Here is a 22,964-nt window from a genome sequence, read left to right as displayed (position 1 = left end):
GTAGCATACTCAGAACCATTACCCATGTATCGTTCGGATTTTGTCATCTGTAGCCTCCCTCAGTGGGCCAAACTTCCAGAGGGTCTTCACAGTGAACCTCAATCTGGCGTCTGCTCTATCCTGCGACAAGTTTTAGTCATTTTTCACTTCAAATGATGCCCAACACTTACTCGTAGATACACTGCCTGAGAAAAACTATCCAGTCACCATTTACTGAACATTAATATGGGATGTGTCAGCCCTTCGCCTTTATGAATGCTTCAACTCTTCTAGGGACACATTCAGTAAGATGTCTGAACGTCTGTGGAGGAATAGCAGCTCAGTATTCCTCAACAGCCGAAACCAGGAAAAAGTAATGATGTCGGAGGCAGGCATCTGGGCTAAAGTCGACGGTCTAACTCATCACAAAGATGAAACTTCCTGGCAGATTAAAACTGTGTGCCGGACCGAGACTCGAACTCGGGACCTTTGCCTTTCGCAGGCAGGTGCTCTTCCAACTGAGCTACCCGTGCACGACTCACGCCCCGTCCTCACAGCTCTACTTCTGCCAGTATCTCGTCTCCTACCTTCCAAACTTTACAGAAGCTCTCCTGCGAACCTTGCAGATCTAGCACTCCTGCAAGAAAGGAAATTGCGGAGACATGGCTTAGCCACAGCCTGGGGGATGTTTCCAGAATGAGATTCTCACTCTGCAGCTGGGTGTGCGCTGATATCAAACTTCCTGGCAGATTAAAACTGTGTGCCGGACCGAGACTCGAACTCGGGACCTTTGCCTTTCGCGGGTAAGTGCTCTACCAACTGAGCTACCCAAGCACGACTCACGCCCCGACACGAAAGGCAAAGGTCCCGAGTTCGAGTCTCGGTCCGGCACACAGTTTTAATCTGCCAGGAGGTTTGATATCAGCACACACTCCGCTGCAGAGTGAGAGTCTCATCCTCATCACAAAGATGTTTCACTGTGTTCGGGTTCGGTATCTGGGCAAGCCAGTCCATTTCAGGAATGTAGTTTCCGCTAATTATGTCCTCATAGGTTTGCTTTATTACAGGCTCCATTTTCATGCTGATTTAATCATTATCTCCGATCTGCTCCTCCATATTTTACCGTTAGCACTACGGGTAATGGCAGGAAACGTTATACAGGCATTCTCCTAATCGCTTCCATCGATTTGCCGCAGGGTATAGCGTAATTCCCCACTCCAAAAGCACTCGTTTTCAGTCATTTATGGCCAGTGGCACCGCTCTTTACACAACATCAAACATCGCTTAGCATTGCTGCGTTATGGGGAGGTGCTCGACCATTGGTCCGCGTTCTTTTTAACTCCAGACTAACTGTCATTGTGTTAGCTGGACTGTTGGTAGAACTTCGGAGCTCACTCATGATTCCTTCCGCTGATTTCACGCGATTTCTTACAACCACCCGCCGCAATGGTCGATGGTCCCTGTCTGTCCGTCCGTGAGGTTTGCGTGGTCTTAGCTTAGCTGTGGTTGTTCCTTTGTGTTTCCACCTCACAATCGCATCACCAACAGTTTACTTAGGTAACGTTAGAAGGGTAGAAATGTGCCTGATAGATTTGTTACTCAGATGGCATCCACTGACTAATCCACATTCGAAGTTACAGAGCTTTCCAGACCAAATCATCCTGCTGTTACTGCTGCCCCACTGACAACACAATACTCCCCCGCCTCTCGAGGCATCTCGTTGTCAGTTCCGCATAACATAGGTGTGTGCGGGTACTTTAGACTAGATAGTGTATTTATCTGATGTAATTGTTTCCAGAAATTGTTCGGCAATCGTTTAATCAAACAATAACGAGATTTTCCACCTACTTATGATCGGTAGGTAACATTCTTGATATTGAGGGACAACCGACAATATCTGCAGCAAGCGTCGATCCTCTACAGGTGTTGCTCCATTTTTTCTGTTTTTTCTAGTGCTGCGATATCTTTACATACAAAACCATCATTTTCTGTCATGGTCCTTTCGATGCTATCCGCTATGCCATTTATGTGAATTCCGAACAGTAATAGTCCTATAACCCTTCCATGGACAACACCCGAAGTGATTTTTATGTTTGAATTATCTCTCCGTTAAGAACGACGTGATGTGATTTGTTTGTTTGGAACTATTAACTGCTGACATTTCTTACGCTCGTATTTTGCCTATTAGGCAACAGTACGTAACTGTATCGAGCACCTTCGGAATTCAGGGTTCATAGTTTCACATAGGTAAAAAGTCGGTCGTCAGCTTGTTCTTGTTCAGCTGACGACTGATTTCTTTTTTATCTCTGTTAAAATATTCTACAGCTGCCGAACTATAGCTATGAACAGAATCGTAACATGGTTCCATCCTGAGCCTCGATATCTTCTGTCGTCATTTTCTCGTGGACGATCAGAGTGAGCGATCCCAACAGAGGAGATTGTCAGGCTCCATAAATCCCGTAACACGCGTACATAAAGCTCTACAACAGACATTGAGTTTAAACTTAAGAGTTTGATGATGAGCGGGACTGACCGCCGGGTGTCTCCGCGGGCGCCTAACAAGATCTGCCCCAGCGCCACGGCGACGCTGAGCGGCGACACGATGAAGTTCCCGCCGTGCTCCTCGGCGCCAGCGACCACCCTCTTCAGCCGTATCACCACCTCGAACAGAGCCTTCACGGCGTTCTTGTAGTGGTCGGCCACAATCTCCTGCTTCTCGACGAACGGTGACGAGATGTCTTCCGGGAAGGAAATCTTATCGCTATCAAAGCCCTCCTTCCGGCCGCGGCTCAGCTCCAGTGCGGGATGTGCGCACACGAGGCCAAGCAGCAGCATGCATACGTACAGCTTCATCGTGCCTGAAACAAACGTACAGCGCTGTCAGGCATCTCAAGCAGTTATGAATCGAAGAACATAAACGGGAGGTAATAACTGGAAAAGGAATGGAACTGGGTTGCGGTCTATCCCCTATGTTCTTCAAACTATACGTATAGGAAACGAAAGAAAAACTTGAAAAGGGAATAAAAGTTTTGGAAGAAGAAATAAATCATTGCTCGAGTGAAACGGAAGTGATATCTGGCATTCCCCAAGGATCTGTTATAGGCCCTCTGCTATTCATAATCTATATAAACGACTTAGGAGGCAATCTGATCAGCCACAGTGGATTGTTTGCAGCTGGTGCTGTCATTTACGGTCTAGTAAAGTCATCAGAAGATCAAAACCAATTGTCAAATGATTTAGAAAAGATATTTACATGACGCGAAAAGTGGCAGTTAACTCTAAAGCAGCAAAAGTGTGAAGTCATGCACAAGAGTACTAAAAGGAATCCCTTGAATTTCGGTTACATGATAAATCACACAAATCTACAGACACTTAGAAGGTGCAACAGGTCTACTAAAGAGACGGCCTACACTATGGTTCTCCGTTCTCTGGTAGATTACTGTTGTGCAGGGTGTGATCCTTACCAGAAAGGATTGACTGAGGACATTGAAGAGCGGCTCGTTTTGTATTATCGCGAAGTAGAAGAGATAGCGTCACGGATATGGTAACACGAGTTGATGTAGCAGTCATAAAAAAAAGACGTATTCCGCTACAGAGAGATTTTTTTTCACGAAGGTTCATTCACCGGCCTTCTCCACTGAATGCGAAAATATTTTGTTGACATCGACCTACACAGGGATAAACTATCGTTGTAATCAAGTAAGAGAAATCAGACTGAAATGACTGAAATGTTCGTTTTTCTCGCAGCGCTATTAATGTATGGAACCTTAGAGAAATAGTGTGAAACTGGTACGATGAATCCTCTGCCAGGCACTTAAGTGGGAGTTGAGGAGTGGTCATGTAGACGTAGTGTTTTGTTTGCCAATGACTTTGTAATTCTATCAGAGACGGCAAAGGACTGGAAAAGTTTAGGTGAACAGAATGGATAATCCCTTCAGATGAAGCTATAAGATGAGAATCAACAAATGTAAAACAAGTTTAAAGTAGTGTAGTTGAATTAATTTGACGATTTTGATGAAATTGTGCAGAATGATTTTCCTAAATGGGAACAAACTACGGGAAACAGTCCCTGAGAGGATCTTTGACAGTGTAGGCACGCATGAGAACACACCAGGTTCCTGGAAATGTTCTGTCATAGTGTCTTAGCCCCACACTGAAGAGGGCAGAAGTGCGTCCATGGCCGAAATATACATAAGTGAAACGAAAGATAGAGGTGAAAATGAAATTTCAGTTCAAGGAGAAGTAGTGAGTGGCAGACGTCATAGCCAACATAATTGACCTCTTCAACGTTGAAATACTAGTGCAGGCAGAACATTTCCACTTGCCTGGTGTGTTCTCATGTGTCCCTTCCATCACTGAAAGGTGCACTGTCAAATATATTTTAACCTCCACCTCCAAGTGGGTGTACCTCCTCTGAAACGCATTTAGCCGGCCGCTGTGGCCGAGCGCTTCTAGACGCTACAGTCCGGAACTGCGCTGCTTCTACGGTCGCAGGTTCGAATCCTGCTTCGGGCATGGATGTGTGTGGTGTCCTTAGGTTAGTTAGTTTTAAGTAGTCCTAAGTCTAAGGGACTGATGACCTCCGATGTTAAGTCCCATAGTGCTTAGAGCCATTTGATTTGAGCCAAACGCACTTACGGCCACATGCCCATCTGATCTTTTTTGCTCCTTGTCCTATCATGGATCGCTTCCAGCTGTTTGTCCTCGTTTATCAAAATTACCCTTATTTCGAAATTACATACAAAAAGCATAGATGAGTTCTGCTATTGGAGCAGCGAAATAACTGAAGATGGCATAAATTAAGAGGATATAAAACGCAAGCTGGCAATAGTATGCAAAGCTTTTCTGAAAGGGAGAGAAACACGTTAACATCGAATGTATATCTAAATGTCTGGAAGTCTTTTCTGAAACTACTTGTTTCGAGTGTTTCCTTGTAAGAAAGGGAAACGTTGAAGATACACAGTAGATACAGGAAGAGTATAGAAGCCCCTGAAGCGTGACTTTACAAAAAAAAAATACTGAAGACGTCATAGGTAGATCGAATAAACTACGATGAGATAGCGAAACGAGTTGGGGAGGACAGATCTTTATGACAGAATTTGACTACAATAAGGGATAGGTTGATAGGCTACCTCCATAGGCACTAAGTAGTAGTTAATTTGTTACTGGAGGAAGTGTCGGGAGGAGATTGGTGATAAAAATTGCAAATAGATACTGAGACTTGACTACAGCAGGAAGATTCTACATCTTTATCTACATCTACATCTATACTCTGCCAACCACTGTGAATTTTAAGAGCAAAAAACTGACAAATCGTTTTCTTTCTTGGCCTTCTTCCTACGAGACTACCGCGCTTCTCATGGTTGAGGTGTTAAAGTTCACAAAATTTTGAGGTAAAATTTACTCATGCGTCAAATTTATGATTTGCAATCGCAAGAAGTAGGTTCATTTAATATTCAAGGAAGATTTTAGCGAGAAAAACAAATAAGCTTCAAACAGCTAAGACCGATTCAGCTGCAGGCCTGAGAGGGCGAGAGTTGTTTCTGGAAGAAGGAGACATACAGCTATAAACCAGCCGTAAAGGACCCAACGTGAGAGAATGTGATAGTTGGACTGTTTTGAATGAATAAAGTGTACCGTGAAGTTTAACAGGTATTAGTCTAATTTAATAGGTTTATGTTGTATGTAAGAAGTTGTATTCGAAGTCTGTAATTACCCACTTCTCTGGCCAAATGATTCTCGCGAAATGTCAACAATTAAATAAAAAAAAAGAGGGTAAGAGGATAGCAACACCTCACGTGATTCACATGCGCTATGGCTCGGCTCTGGCTCTGGCTCTGAGCACTATGGGACTTAAAATGTGAGGTCATGAGTCCCCTAGAACTTAGAACTACTTAAGCCTAACTAACCTAAGGACATCATACACGTCCATGCCTGAGGCAGGATTCGAACCTGCGACCGTAGCGGTCGCGCGGTTCCGGACTAAAGCGCCTAGAACCGCGCGGCCACACCGGCCGGTAAAGCGCTATGGCTTAGACGGTTTTTGTGAGCCAGTTTGAAGTGGTTTCCCGACTTCATAAACCACAGGCGCCTTGTATCTATTTGTTTGTATCGACTTCCCCTACACCATTGTGGTGTCAAAACTCGTGCACTATTCCTCCGTTGACAAAAATTCTGATGACTGGGTGTTGTGTGATGTCCTTAGGTTAGTTAGGTTTAAGTAGTTCTAAGTTCTAGGGGACTGATGACCATAGATGTTAAGTCCCATAGTGCTCAGAGCCATTTTTTTTTTTTTTAATTCTGATAGCCTTGCAAAAAGTTAAAATCTTGTGACTATAGAACTCCGTTTTACAATAACAAAAACGCATTTAGGCTAGTTTTCATCAGGAAAGACACATTCTTATCTTTGGTGGTTGTAAACAATTATCGTTTACATCATGTATTACACAATCGCTATGTTATTTCACTTGGCCTGTCGTGGCCGTTATCGGAAACCGCTACGTGACGTTACAGTAAACAAAAACCATATCTATTTTTTAAACTGTCGTATACACTGTGGAAGTCCGAACAGCTTCCCGAGTAAGTTGTCTTGTTGTTGGAACAGCAGACCACGTTCGTAAGGGCTTCAAGCGCACAGGTTAACACACGAGCTCACCCAAGCGCCCTCACTCTTAGGTGCACTAATAATGCGGTCGACTAATAGAATAGCATGGAGAGTATCCTCAAACTGTCTTCGGGCAATACGACAACAACGCCAACATAGTATGTCACCTTCTGATTCACAGTCACATAACAATTAAAAGTTTCGTGTATAATTGTGAACAAATTTTGTTATTAAAGAGCCTCCGAGTTGCTGAATTAAGTAATGCACCAGATACTCGGACGATGAGCTTTGTAATGAATGGCACCATTCGAGAATAACATACAAATTTTCAATTTTTAAAGTACCAAGAAAATAAAATTCAATTCACAATGAATCTGGGAAGCTCCTCTACGAATTTCTTGGACATTAATGTAGATATTATAAGAAAGAAACGCTCATTTAACATTTACGGAAAACAAGAGACACAGGTACTGCAGTGCTTGCCAGCTTCCAGCACCCACAAAGTCAAGAACAAGCACCTTCCACTTCCATGGAGCACCACCGTATACCAGTTCCGTTATCCGATCCGATCTTTCAGACAGAATTACGAACAGTCAGAGATCTGATTTTGCTGATGACTGATCAGACTCTACGAAAAAAACGGAAGGCCTAAAATTATTCTACTCTTGTACGCTAATGAACCATTGACAGAGACTGGTGCACTATCCTTCTGTTGACAAAAATTCTGGTAGCTTTATGGAAAAGCTAAAATCTTGCGACTATAGACTTGCGTTTTACAATAACAACAACGTAGTTAAGCTATTTTTCAATAGGAAAGACACATTTTCACCTGTGGTATAATGTGGTGTGAATAAGATAAGCTGCAACCACTGTAGAGCAATCAGGTAGAGGTGTGAGAGACTGTCGTAACATGGGAGAAGCTGGAGACTACGAAAGACGGATGTAACCTTTACGGGGCATGTTTTAACAGATCACCAGCCATACGATGTACGCTATGATGACCTACGTGTTATTAACAATAGCGGGAGGATGACACTACAGAAAATCCTTAAAATCAAGATACATTTGACATGCGCTTAGTTTTAAGTTAAAAAAATTATATTTTGTAACACCAACACTTTATGTCATTCATAATTTTCAGTCGTTTATACATAATTATTTGCCTGAGTTTTATGTATATGACCACTATTTATGATCATTTCTGATTTTGTACCAAATATCAACCATTTCTGTCAAATGTAGTCTGTGAAAATATTGTATAGATTACTACTATGTGTATAGGATCGATAGAATTGTAACGATAGGTTACGAACAGCTGGACGGAAGTCCCTCATCTATATCTGCATCTACATGACTATTTAGCAATTCACATTTAAGTGCCTGCCAGACGGTTCATCGAACAACCTTCACACTGTTCCCCTACCGTCCCACTCCCGAACATCGAGGAGGCCCAATGTGGGTGAGCGCCAACAAAATATTTCCGTATTTAGAGGAGAAAGTTGGCGGTTGAAATTTCGTGAGTTAATTATTCCCACTTCAACTCGCTTATCGTATCAGTGAAACTTGTAGCTCTACTTCACGATCATAAAGAAACGAGCTGCACTTCTTTTGACAAAAAAATGGCTCTGAGCACTATGGGACTTAACATCTGTGGTCATCAGTCCCCTAGAACTTAGAACTACTTAAACCTAACTAACCTAAGGACATCACACACATCCATGCCCGAGGCAGGATTCGAACCTGCGACCGTAGCAGCCGCGCGGTTCTTCTTTTGACACTTTAGATGTCCTCCGTCAGTGCTGGCTTGTAAGGATCCCATACCTCACAGCAATACTCCAGAAGAGGACGGACAAGCGTAGTGTACGCAGCCTCTTTAGTAGGCCTGTTGCATCTTCTAAGTGTTCTGTCAGTCAAACATGAAACGCAGCCTTCGATTCACCTTCCCCACAACATTTTGTATGTGATAATTTTAATTTTAATTGTTTGCAATTGTAATCACTAGATAATTACTTGAATTGACGGACATTAGATTTGTGTGGTTTATCGTGTAACCGAAATATAGCGCATTCCTTTTGGTACTCAGGTAGATGACGGCACACTTATCTCCGTTTAGTCTACTACTACTTTTCGCACTGCACAGATGTCTTGTATACATCACTTAGCAACTGTTTTTGATCTTCTGATAACTTTACTAAACGTTAAATGACAGAATCTCTGCAAACAATTACGATGGATGCTCAGATTGTTTTCTAAATCATTTATACAGATTAAGAACAGTATAGGGCCAATAACACTACATTGGAGAACACCAGGTATCACTTCTGTTTTATTCGAATACTCTTCGTCAACTAATACCAACCGTGGCCCTTCCGACAGGAAGTCAGGAATCCAATCATAAAATAGAAACGATATTCAGTAGGCACGCAGTTTGATTACTTGTCGCTTATGAGGAACGGTGTCAAAAGCCTCTTCTAAATCTAGAAATATGGAAACAGTCAGAGAATCCCTGTTAATAGCACCCTTTACTTCATCTGAATAACGAGCTAATTGTGTTTCACAGTAACGATGTTTCATGAAGCCATGATGACCACGTGTCAACAGATCGTTTTCTTCGAGGTAATTCATAAAGGTCGAGCACAATACATGTTCCAAAATCTTACTGCAAATCGACATCGGTGATATGAATCTGTGATTCAGCGGATTACTCCTATTTCCTTTCTTCAGTATTGCTGTGACCTAAGCGACTTCCCAGTTTTTAGTTCCAGATCTTTCATCGAGAGATTGGTAAGTATAGAACTATTGTATCAGCGTTCACTGAAAGGAATTAAATCGTTGTAGAACCTGTAGCGGAAGACTTACCTTTATTAAGAGCTTTACGTTACTTCGCTGCACGGAGGATGTTGACTTCAGAGAATCTTATGTTGGCAGCTGTTCTTGATTCCAATTCTGGAGTATTTACTTTGTCCTCTCTTGTGAAGGAATCCTGAAAAAAAAAACATTACCATTGTTATCGTGCAGTGAGAATAGTAACACTGTCTTGCAGCTGATGTATTTTACTTACGACCAGCATCTCAATGGTTTTCTGCCAGATTTTGATACAGAATTTCGTTGTGAAAACTATTAAAAGTATCATGCATTGAAGTCCGTGATAAATTTCGAGCACCAGTTAAACATCGGCAGTCTTGGAGATTTTGCCTACCTTTAAATTTGGTATGCGTTTTTCGTTGGCTCTGTAACTGTGTTCTTTCCCATTTTGTGTACCATGGGTTATCAGTTCCGTCTGTCATTAATTTATTTGGTGTAAATCTCTCAACTGCCGTCGAGGCTATTCATTTAATTTTAAGCCACATTTGATCAACGGTTACATACTTTGGAAGGTGTGGAGACTGCCTCTTAGGAAGAAATTAAGCGAATTTTTATCTCCTTTTTTACATTTACTCTTGGTGGATTTGGATGTTACAGTATTCAGTCTCGCTACATAATCACTGCATGCGTAAAGATGCTCACTATTTTCTCAGGATTATTTGCTGCTAATAGGTCAAGTACGCTTTCACAACCATTTGCACTTCGAGTTGGCCCCTGTACAAATTGCTCAAAATAATTGCCAGAGAAAGTATTTAGTACCATTTCGGACGATGTTTTATACCTACCAACGACTTCAAACATCTATTTTCGCCAACATATCGAGGTTAGAAGTCACCCCAAACTATAAATGTACGAGTGGAGTACCTGTTTGAAATGAGACTCAAGTTTTCTTCAAACCTTTGGGCAACCGTGTCATCTGAGTCTGGGACTCACTTAAAGGAGCCAGTTATTAATTTATTCTAGTTGTCAAGTATAACCTTTACCCACCTTGACAGCAATTGTCTACTGCAACTTCACTACCAGATAAACTACATGTAACAGCAGCAAACGCTCCACCACCAACAGCATTTAATACATCCTTTCTGAACACCGTCAGGTGCTCTGTAAGAGTTTCGTCTGAACGTATTTCCGGCCTTAGCCAGCTCACAACACCTACAACGATTTGAGCTTCTGTGCTTTCTGTTAGAGCTTGGGGTCCAGGTTATTTCCCAACACAATTTACGACTATAATACCGATTGTTCCTCTGTCTATCCTCATTCTGTATTTGACCTGCAGCCTGTGAGAGTGAAGCCTTTTCATGTATTTTCCCGAGGCCCTCTAAGTCCTCTACGCTAGTGAGGCAAAACTGCGGAAGTGGAAAAGATGGTAGGAGCATGAAGAGCGCCCCAACTGAGGACAAAGCAGCAGTCAGTAGTCAGCCTTCATAGGCTACGAGACTAAAATCTAAACAATTCGGATAGTTGTTGGCTCCGATAGTAAAGACGTGGTACTTGTTAACAGTGTTCCATGTCAATTGTTACTTGAATGGAGAGCCATGTGTGATCCTTGTAAATGCTGAGCCTCAAACTACAGAATATTCGCCGACAACGGTGTAGTGTTGTGCTTCTTGGCGTACAGGAAATGTACTCTTTTCTTTAGCATCGTAAACTACATAGACAGAATGTACAACGCGTTCTTTTGTCAGTATAGTTTAATTAACGTGTGCATAAAGACTGTTTTAATCCAAGTCATTCTGCTTACGATAGGTTCCTGGCCCAAATCCGAAAGATTAACTTAACTTCATAATTTTAAACGGAACACTGTCTTATTTTCTTAACAAAGATTATCAGTAATTTACGTTTTCTTGAAAAGTAATTCACAGACTGAATCTATTTTCAAAGGTTTAAAGGCTTGTCCTGTTGCATAATGTTGGAATATAATCAGTTTTTCATGAGAAATCAACCACTAATCTAAAAGTAAATTTATTCTGAGATTATTATTCTATTTAACAGTCATTCAAGGTAAACTATTAACAATTTACTAACATGTCACTGTTTGGCAAGTGTTGCAAGTAATGCTCATTTATGCATGCTAATCTTTAAGGGACATCTGTGTAGAGAATACAGAACTACAGATAAATTTCTAACGTTACGTTGGTTGTTGCTTAGGTGAAAACCTTACAGAATATTTTCGTAACCGTTAATGTGAGGGAATGACTTGTTGGTTAACTGGTGTTCCACAGTAAAGTAAATAACCAATATTATACGCAAAAGTTATTTCAAAAGCTTTATCATCAAACAGTTAGGGCAGACAACTAATAAATAATTGAAATTTCGGACTCAATTATTGCGATTTCTCTACTCATTAAAAAGTGTGTCCGAATGAGACTGGCGACCGTAATTTTATCTCCCTACACCACATAATTACAGATTTGTGTGACCTAACAAACAATTTGTAATCTGCGTTGTTCTATCGACTGACTATGGTATTTTTTGTAGAAGAATAATTAATTTTGAGCCCGACTGCTTAAATTAACCATCAGTAACACGAACACGGTCAAACGTTTTGTAAAATAAAAGCTGACAGTACTTTTATGGTGTTGTATAAAGGAGCGTGTTTTAAATTCAGTTCTGGAAATGTGATTGAACCTGATTACAATATTAAAAGAAACTTTCTTATTTATTTTTAAATTGAATCGATTTATTTTGTAATCTGTTTTTTCGTAAACATTTTCTTTCTAAGTACTGTGACCACGTAAATTATATCTCGCACATCATTTTATTTGCAGCTGCGACCTTATGGTTGGTTGGTTGTTTTGGGGAAGACCAGACAGCGAGGTCATCGGTCTCATCGGATTAGGGAAGGACAGGTAGGGAATTCGGCCGTGCCCTTTGAAAGGAACCATCCCGTCATTTGCCTGGATCGATTTAGGGAAATCACGGAAAACGTAAATCAGGATGGCCGGACGCGGGATTGAACCGTCGTCCTCCCGAATGCGAGTCCAGTGTCGAACCACTGCGACACCTCGCTCGGTCTGCGACCTTATGATGAAGTAAGAAATCGGTAAGTGATTTGTGAGTTAGTAAATGTAACTGTTTCCTTTTTTGTTATTAAAAGAACGATTCCTATGAGAATACCCATCTGCCAAAAAGTTTCCACCTATGAAGTATGAAGCATGTGGCAAAAGTTATGTTAACTGGTGTTCCACAGTAAAGTAAATAACCAATATTATTTCACAATATACATTATTTCACAATATACATAAATGACCTTGTGGATGACATCGGAAGTTCACTGAGACTTTTTGCGGATGATGCTGTGGTATATCGAGAGGTTGTAACAATGGAAAATTGTACTGGAATGCAGGAGGATCTGCAGCGAATTGACGCATGGTGCAGGGAATGGCAATTGAATCTCAGCGTAGACAAGTGCAATGTGCTGCGAATACATAGAAAGATAGATCCCTTATCATTTAGCTACAATATAGCAGGTCAGCAACTGGAAGCAGTTAATTCCATAAATTATCTGGGAGTCTGCATTAGGAATGATTTAAAATGGAATGATCATATAAAGTTAATCGTTGGTAAAGCCGATGCCAGACTGAGATTCATTGGAAGAATCCTAAGGAAAGTCAGTCCGAAAACAAAGGAAGTAGGTTAGAGTACGCTTGTTCGCCCACTGCTTGAATACTGCTCACTGGTGTGGGATTCGTACCATGTAGGGTTGGTAGAAGATATAGAGAAGATCCAACGGTGAGTAGCGCGCTTCGTTACAGGATCATTTAGCAATCGCGAAAGCGTTACGGAGATAATAGATAAACTCCAGTGGAAGACTCTGCAGGAGAGACGCTCAGTAGCTCGGTACGGCCTTTTGTTGAAGTTTCGAAAACATACCTTCACGGAAGAGTCAAGCGGTATATTGCTCCCTCCTACGTATATCTCGCGAAGAGACCATGAGGATAAAATCAGAGAGATTAGAGCCCACACAGAAGCATACCGACAATCCTTCTTTCCACGAACAATACGAGACTGGAATAGAAGGGAGAACCGATAGAGGTACTCAAGGTACCCGCCGCCACACACCGTCAGGTGGCTTGCGGAGTATGGATGTAGATGTAGAATATCAGCGTGTCATATGTGAGGAACATTTAAACTAAAAGGGGTGCACCGATATCTCTGTTCTGAATTCTGACAAATTATTTAAATAAGGAAATACGAGTATTCCTCCATGCTCATTTCGTACGTAAAAACCTATACTGTTGTCTACCTACTTCATTCGTATAAGTCTCACATTGTGACTTGTAAGACAGAAAATTTCTTGACACGACCAGGGCTCCTTCGCCACTCCCCCCCCCCCTCCTTTTGCCATTGCTACGGTGTCCGGTTATGCCTTATCACTTCCCGTCTTTATTACTCGTATATTTCACTCTTCTCCTATCGAACGATTTTAAAGACATTTGCTTTGACAATAGCTCAATGTCTGAGAGTATTTTCAATTCGTTTCATTCTGACCTAAATTTTTAGTATTCCAGATCACCATAGATTTCTTTTTTATTATTTCAGACTTCAACCAGCTGTTCATTACTAGGTACCTATGGTCTGAATCTTTGTTCACATCCGGGTATGTTTTGCAGTTCAGGATTTGATATCAAAATCTTTATCTTCGTCTAACCGCGATGTACAATGACGGAAAAAAAATCGAAGCACCAAGAAGGAGTTGTGCGACATAAACAAAAGTTGGTAGGTCTGTTTCTACATCTGAAAGATTATATCTATTTAAATTTCGCACCAGTCGCATAAGATTGGCTCTAGAAGTGTCACTATCTGTGTGCCGTTTGCTTTAAATACACGTTGTAACGGTCATGAGCGCTAGTTACTTTTGAGATTGGATGTTAGTCAAGAGTGCCTTTAAGCCGACAAATACGCCATTTTCAACACCTCACTGAGTTTGAACGAGGACGGATAATAGGGCTACTAGGTTGTGGAAGTTCTTTCTGCGATATTGCAGAAAGACTTGACAGGAATATAGCCACTCTACACGACTGCTGGCAGCGATAGTCACGAGAATGTACGGTCTCAAGAAGACTAGGGATGCGGACAACCACGTGGGTCTACCGCGACGGAAGACCATGGTGTTAGGCGTGTGGCTCTGGCGCATCGTACTGCATCTGCTGCAGCAATCTGAGCAGCAGGTTCAAATGGCTCTGAGCACTATGGGACTCAACTGCTGAGGTCATTAGTCCCCTAGAACTTAGAACTAGTTAAACCTAACTAACCTAAGGACATCACAAACATCCATGCCCGAGGCAGGATTCGAACCTGCAACCGTAGCGGTCTTGCGGTTCCAGACTGCAGCGCCTTTAACCGCACGGCCACTTCGGCCGGCTCTGAGCAGCAGTTGGCACCACAGTGACAAAACGAACTGTTACAAATCGCTTGCTTCAAGGAGAGCTCCGAGCCAGATGCCCTGCAGGGCACATTTCACTGATCCCAAACGATCGCCATTTGTGACTTCAGCGAGCAGTTCTAGGCGCTTCAGTCTGGAACCGCGCGACCGCTACGGTCGCACGTTCGAATCTTGCCTTGGGCATGGATGTGTATGATGTCCTTAGGTTAGTTAGGCTTAAGTAGTTTTAAGTTCTAGGGGACTGATGACCTAAAATGTTAAGTTCCATAGTGCTCAGAGCCATTTGAACCTTTTTTTTTTTTTTTTTTTTTTTTTTTTTTTTTTTTTTTTTTTTTTTTTTTTTTTTTTTTTTTTTTTTTTTTTTTGGGACTTCAGTGGTATCAAGCTAGAGCTCATTGGAGTGTAAGGTGGAGGTCCGTTCTGTTTTCTGATGAAAGCTGGTTCTGCCTCGTCGCCAGTGCTGTTATTGTGTTGGTTAGAAGGCGGGCAGTTGAGGACCTGCAACCAACCTATGTGTGTGCTAGACACACTGGAACTCTCCTGGAGTTATGGTCTGGGGTGCGATTTCGTATGACAGCAGGGGCATTGTCGTGGTCATCGCCCGCACCCTAACTGCAAATTTGTACGTTAATCTGGTGGTTCGACCTGTTGCATTGTAATTCATGAACAGCATTCTATGGAGTATTTCCCAAAAGGTTTGCGCTCACACACACGCTGCGGTTGTAACCCAACATGCTCTAAACATCCCTGTATTGACTGACTAACTGCAACAGGCATGAAACTCCATCCCACAAACTGATATCCAGAACCTGTACAACACAACGCACGCACGTCAGCATGCTTGCAGTCAATATTCTGGCGGCTACACCCGTTATTAATGCCACGGCATTTCACATTTACAATGACTTATCTCGTGCCTACGTTACCCCGTGATCTTGCAGTGTTAAGCACTGAAATTTGTTACCTAGGCAAATGTATTCCCGAAATTTCATTACTCTACATTAATTAGTTCTTGATATTGCGATTTTTTTCCCACCAGTGTATTTTTGTTGACATCGAACTGTTTCTTAATCTTTTCCAATTACACCTTTATTCCTCTTACCTTGGAAGAGTATGTCCACTAAATCCGGTTGAAACCAACCCCAGGAGCTTTTTCCTTCCTCATCTCCCCTCCTCCTTTCCCTCACTCCTTTACTTCAGTTCTTATTCCCCATTATCCCTACCTTCCATTTCCTGCCTTATAAAAATGTTAAAATTACCTAGGATTATCAAATTTTCACACCCTTGACACATTTTACAAATCCCGCGATTTTCTCTATCTCCTTTCAATTTCACCTCATCAATTGATAAAAAGTCTTACTTTTATTTTCTCATCTCGTTTTTCAGGTTCTCCAGTTTCCTCCAACATTCAGCCCTCCAAGACTCCACGCTCCGACTCTTGGAATGTTAACAATATTTAGCAAACGCAAGCATCACCTGCATGGCTGCAGCGACCTTTGTAATCAGTGTACGGATTTAGTGGCACAATCATTAGATTAAATGGTTCAAATGGCTCTGAGCGCTATGGCACTCAACGTCTGAGGTCGTCAGTCCCCTAGAACTTAGAACTACTTAAACCTAACTAAACTCAGGACATCACACACATCCATGCCCGAGGCAGGATTCGAGCCTGCGACCGTAGCGGTCGCGCGGTTCCAGACTGTAGCGCCTAGAACCGCTCGGCTTCTCCGGCCGGCTAATCATTTGATTAGTTTCGGTAGGCAGATGCGAGTTCTGCTGCGATGGGACCGAGCGGTGCTTTAAAACTATGACGTGTTACCACCGAGGCAATTAATAGCTGAGTGGTCTTTCGGCTGATAAACAAAACTAGTCAAACACAAATAAAATAATATGCGATCTGTGGCAGTAGTAAGCCTTTGTCTTCGTACTCTTAATAATCCCTTCCTGAACAGTCGCCTCCCATAGATCCCAACTGACGACTACTTTAGCGCCAGAAATTTTGTTTCAATGAATGAGGTCATCGTGAATTTTAGAGACTGCATGTTCTATGATACACTTTACGTTATACTGAATTCAGTGATTCACAACATCCTCTGCATTATCATATCGATGATAATTGTTGGCTCTTCCACCTTTTGGGGTACTTTCTCACTCCAAGGACAAGAGAGAGTTCAGAACCTACATCGTCTGTAGTTAAACGGCAAGATGTCAAAGAACAGACACAAAAAGAATAGGATTTCATTATATTGTCATGATTTAAATTTCTTTTTAAATGTAAACAAGATCAGTCCCATCTACTGCTTAGTAACATCTATACAACGCAAACATAAATAAGATGCTCGTAATCAGAAAATAGCCTATGTTACAGCCAAAAGACTCATAATGGCAATACCCTGTCAGGAAATTTTACCATTTCCACGACACGTAATGAAATACCGCTTGCTTTCTCGTGACTCTGCTGGAGAGAGGTGGAAGGGCGCCAGCACAACGCTCGAAAGGCGTCCCTTGAAATTTCTTTCACCCCTCGAGAAGCAAGTCCCCAGCGGCCATGCGCCGCTCCTGTCACTTTTCATTTCTGTTTCCGCACCATCCAACAGACGTCTAGTGCGCCTTGTAGAATCAACTCAGCCGCGAAATTTCCTCTCTCTGCAATTTCGACACTCAGAATCGTAAGCGCAGATATGGCATCGGTAGTCTCTCCTTGACTGAATGTACGTTTCTCTGTTTGAAAACTACCAGCAACAGACAATTACAAATAAATAAAGTGAGTTGGTCGTCTTTTTCTACGAAACTTCGTTATCATAATTTTTCGTCGATGGAAAGCAGGGAAAAGGATGTGTGAAGTGGACTGGGTGAACGGGGTGGCGGAATTATCGTAAACGCTTGTGAGACCTGAGAATTGAATTGGAAATGGTAGGGCGTATAATATTTCACCACTGCATCATTCGATAGACCGACTGCCGCATTAAAAGCCAAAAAATATCTTTCGAATTCCGTTGCTCGAAACGGCCTACTTAGCAGCATTGGCCTTTGTCGGTCAGTGGTGGTTTATGGCATTAGTCATAAACTTAAAAGATGAAGAAAAACGACAAAGGAAAAGTTTTAAGATTCTGACATTTCATTTCATATTACGTTGTTTCGTTTGCGGTAGCGTTATTAATAGTACTCCAACCTCCATGATATTTGGGTTTGAGCTCTAGAATATATTAACCGAGTTATGTGACGCAGTGGTTAAGAAATGGACTCACATTTCGGCAGAAGGAGGGATGAAATACGCATACGGTTATCCCTATTTTGTGTTCCGTCATTAAGTACGTCGCCTTTGATAGAGTTTTATATCCTAAACTTACTTCCATTAGCATACATATTGTTGAATCATTGTGAAATACTTGTACGGAAAGAATAGCAGAAACATAAATTCTGATATGCTCAACGTTCGCTTGGAGAATACAGAAAACCCTACCGTCATTTATTATTAAACTCAGTATAGCATCAACCTCGTTAGTGTGGTGATCACAGTGCCTATATACCAGTCAGTTCTGCTCGTAAGATGTAATACGTAATGTTCATATTCCTAAATTTACGCGAACCTATAACTGCAGTTTTCCACTTTCTTTCTGGTAGTAAAAAATTCTGTCGCCTCGAATTCACAGACTGTCTACGAATGTGCCAATGATGCAATGCACCTTGCTATTATATATGGTGGCATCTTCCTTCCATCTTATGTAAGCTCAGCCAATGCTTCGTCTTCCGTGAACTCGATATCAACCAGACGTCGAGAGCAACGTAAAAGCTCTTAATGATTATGACACGTTACCAGCAACCAAAGTGACTAACGGAATTTCGTGTGTTTAATTATTATGTCAGTTCTCATTTAATAATCATTTTTCTGTATTTAGTGCAACTCCCGCGCATGCTACATATTCTGAACGAGTTTCTTAAAACCCTTGATTCTTTAGGAGTGCAGTCAGTAGATGCCGAAAGTTTATTAGTTGTAGGTGTTCTTTCTCTGAATGCTATAAAGGAAACTGCTGTTTTCTCAGGGCCTATACGAAATGTACATTGTCATATTGGATACCAAATATTTAACAGATTTTGTAAGTTCATTAATAAATTAATTTGTATAAGACGCAAAGCTCGATTATCATATTATTAATGGCATAAACTGCCGACGCTGCTTAACGGAACAATGGAAGACAAAATTTAACAGAAACTAACCAAAAAGCAAATTTATTAAAACTGAATCAATCACAGTTATTCTGTAGACTCCGACGTCAGAAAGTTTCTATTGCTTATAGCTGTAATTGTTTGACACTCAGCAATGTAGTGCAGCGACTGAGATACTTGATCCGCGTTCGAGAGCACCACAGTTCAAATCCCGGTACGGTCATTGTGATTTAAGTTCCGCGTTATTTCCTGACATAGCTTAAGGGGACATGGTCGTGAAAATGAACAAAAATTTGAAACAATTTCTTGGTCTATTGAAAAGAGCATTTCATGCTGATTTCAAAAATGTATAGTTTATGGCTATTCTCATTTTCCGTTCGTTCTAAAATTGAGGTTGAACGTAATGTTGCACAGGGACCACGCCCATCTGTCAGTATGAAGTGCGTCAGAATACGTGATGCATTATTTTGTTCTTCTATTTTTTTCCGTCGTTAGTTACGGATCGTCAACACAGGTGTATTCTAGAAGGCACTGACTCCCGGAACCAAAGTCTAACGTCATGTCTAAAAGGCTATGGTTCGAATGTAAACAAAGATATGAGATATATAATTTCGGAATTTCATACGCGTGTGGTATTGTAGTTATTGTGTGTTGTTTTGTTTCTGCGTGCGTGTTATATGTGATACAAATGTCGAGAGTAAAGAAATTTAGCCCCAAACGAAAGTTTCGTGGCAACCAGTTCCAAACACAACCGAATAATACACATCAGTTGCTTTAAAAGTCGCCCAGGGAAACTGTCTACAGGCAGCGCTTATAGACGTAAGCTTTCGCTTTCTGAATGTAACAAGAACAAGCATAGTACACTCTGAGCGGCAATAACGACGGAAATGTTATTGTGAACCTAACTATGCTGTCAAGACCTTTGAAGAGTGCTGTGAAATGTAAGTACTGCAATTGTGAAGATAGTATTCACGTTTCTGAGGACTTTTCATCCAGGAAGGGTCTTTTAAGTCGGTTAGTGATTGTCTGTAAGTCATGTAATATGCACAGTGATTCTATGACGTCGCCAGTAACTGATAATCGACATTACAGTGTAAATATTCAGCTTGCTTATGCAATGCGATGTATTGGAAGGGGAAGGAGAGCTGCCCAGACTTTTTGTGCAGTGATGGATTTGCCTCCACCTCCACTGATGTTTGACAGATACAATAAATTAATAGATAATGCTTTATGTGGTGTAAGTGAACATTCAATGAAAAGAGCAGCAGAAGAAGCAGTAGCCTTGTCTGAGAATACAGACATTGTAGCAGCATTTGTTGGATCTTGGCAGAAGAGAGGTCATACTTCTCTGAATAGAGTTGTAACTACCACATTTATCGAAACTAGTTAGATACTAGATTATGAATGTCTAACAAAGCACAGACAAGGTTTCTCAAGTAAATTTATTGACACCCATGTTTGAGAAAAGAACTTTGATAGCCTAAGTGTAAACATGGAAACGAACGGAGTTTTAAACATTTTTAGAAGATCAGAGGTCAGTCGTGGTGTGACGTATGTAGGCTACCTTGGGGATGGAGGCTGTAAAGGACACACTACTGTTGTTAATGACAGACCATATGGGGACACTCTGACAGAAAAGCGTGAATGTGTTGGGCATGTACAAAAAAGAATGAGAACTCGGCTGAGGAAAATATGTAAAGACTTCAGTGGAAAAAACTGTCAGACGGAAAACACATAGGTGGTCCAGGTAGTCTTACAAAAAGAGAAACTGATTCTTTGGCTCAATATTTGGACTAGCAATAAGGTGAAATGTAGGAGATTTGGAGAACCTGAGACGAGCTGTTTGGACAACATGGTTTCACAGAGTGACAACAGATGGAACCCCACAGCATGGTTTGTGTCCAAAAGGGGAAGGCCGGCCGGAGTGGCCGAGCGGTTCTAGGCGCTACAGTTTGGAACCGCGAGACCGCTACGGTCGCAGGTTCGAATCCTGCCTCGGGCATGGATGTGTGTGATGTCTTTAGGTTAGTTAGGTTGAAGTAGTTCTAAGTTCTAGGGGACTGATGACCTCAGAAGTTAAGTCCCATACCGCTCAGAGCCATTTGAACCATTTTTGAAAGGGGAAGATTCGTGGTGCAAGTACTGGGTGAGCAATGCTACAGGCATACAATATACACACAAGGATTCCTTAACACTTGCTGTAATGGAGGACATTAGGCCTATATATAGGGATCTGGCAAATAAAAATCTACTTAGGAAATGTATGCATGGTCTCTCTCAGAGTGTAAATGAAAACTTCAACAGCTGTATATGGGAGAGAATATCCAAAACTGTATTTGTTTGGCTGAAGGTTGGTGTAATAAATACAATAATAACATTCAATGATGGTGCAATTTCAAGGATCAATGATATGAAAAAATTGAACATCCAGACGAGAAGGAATATGGAATCAGCTCCAACCGCTATTGACAAGCGGCGGGTAACCGAAGCAGAGACAGCTGCAGAAGCTGCTACCAAGGAGTCAAGGATAAAGAAAAGAATTAAGAGAAAGAGCATGGAGGATAAGAAAACAGGAGGACAACTGGAGTATGCAACTGGAATGTTCTAAACGAGCATAGTGGTAAGCTAATAAATCTGTAAATCTTCTTTTGCGATTTACCGAAAACTTGAATTTTCATCATTCAGGTACACTTCTCTTCTAGATGACTGAAGTTAAACTCACAAAAACTGGTACTGGTATTTGGGATGACCTCCTCTATCTCCCTTGCCTACTATTTCCTGAAAAATTTTAACATGATGATGGTGTCGTTGATATTTGAGCAACACTTTTAAACATTTTTGTTGTAGTAAAATAAATTACTTGTCTTTTTCACAGATCAGCATCATGAAAGGAAACTGGAGGCATAAAACACTTATGTGAATGTTGTCTATACGCTGGCTCTTTCTCCAAGCTGTGCAGTCAGTGGTTCCAAAGAAAATGGTACTGCAGTGAAATAGTGTTCCGTTTTTTATACTATTATAAATATAGTTGTCAGTAGCAAAATATGATAAATATCTCAATGATTTTTAGGGAAGTGTCCCTAATTGTGTGTAAGAACTTTGAGCTATCTCTCATTTATAGATCAGATGCAATATGAAGGTGAAGATATGCTAAAAATGCAGCCCGTTCATGGGCGTGTCGCCCTAAGGAAAAATCCGGGACGGTTGCTTTTAAGATAACACGACAGATTTCATTCCCCAGTCCGAACTTGAGCTCCGTCTCTAATCACCACATCAAGGTGAAATCCTAATTTTACTACGTTCTTTTAATAGTTTAACCAGACGGAACTAGACATCAGTTTATTTTTAGGACACCTTGCGCTGCTACGAGATACTGAATATTTCATTTCAATTTATTTATTTTTTTAGTGTAATTGTGATAAGGAAGTTCTGTTATGAATATGTTAGCCTGTGAATTTCTGTTTCATCCTTTCCAAATCCTGTTATCCTTTGATTTGCAATCTTGTAGTGAAACGGACGTGAAGCACAATTCAGTAAGTATTATTTGCGTGTAGCTCCTGTTTCATAATTGTTTCTGTACCAATTTCTATTTGCTAAGCACAGTGGCGATCTTACGTTGCGTAAAGAACCTACAATGGTTATTGGAAATTCTTCGTTTAAATGGAACAGTCAGATGCCTAACAGTCCAGTAGCTTTGGTCTACATATGGTTCTTCTAAGCTGTATATGTCATACTTTCACTCTGCAGGATAATAGTAGCATGAAGGTTGTTTGCAGGTGATTTTGTCGTTTTTCGTCTTATAACCTCACCAGAAGATCAAAACAAATTGCAAAACTATTTAGAAGAGATATCTGTATGGTGCAAAAACTGGCATCAACCCTAAATAATGAAAAGCGGGCGGTCATCCACATGAGTGCTAAAAGGAATTCGTTAAACTTTGGTTAAACTATAAATCCATCAAAT

At 41.3% G+C, this 22,964-nt stretch overlaps 1 protein-coding gene across 1 annotated transcript in view; it reads right to left on the bottom strand.

Annotated features, from left to right (window-relative positions):
* The window catches only part of LOC124555243 (serpin A3-1-like), a 150,385-nt gene that overhangs the window by 91,934 nt on the left and 35,487 nt on the right, over positions 1 to 22,964 (bottom strand). The window contains exons 2-3 of the mRNA XM_047129103.1: positions 9,443 to 9,566; positions 2,513 to 2,837 (exon numbers count right to left, since the gene is read on the bottom strand). Coding sequence (XP_046985059.1) covers positions 2,513 to 2,832 — 320 coding nt within the window. The 5' untranslated portion in view covers positions 2,833 to 2,837; positions 9,443 to 9,566. The remainder of the gene's footprint in view (positions 1 to 2,512; positions 2,838 to 9,442; positions 9,567 to 22,964) is intronic.

Source organism: Schistocerca americana, chromosome X (genome assembly GCF_021461395.2).
Source record: "Schistocerca americana isolate TAMUIC-IGC-003095 chromosome X, iqSchAmer2.1, whole genome shotgun sequence".
NCBI lineage: Eukaryota > Metazoa > Arthropoda > Insecta > Orthoptera > Acrididae > Schistocerca > Schistocerca americana.
The sequence above is the reverse complement of the archived record's forward strand: the minus strand, read 5'-3'. Positions and strand labels throughout refer to the sequence as shown.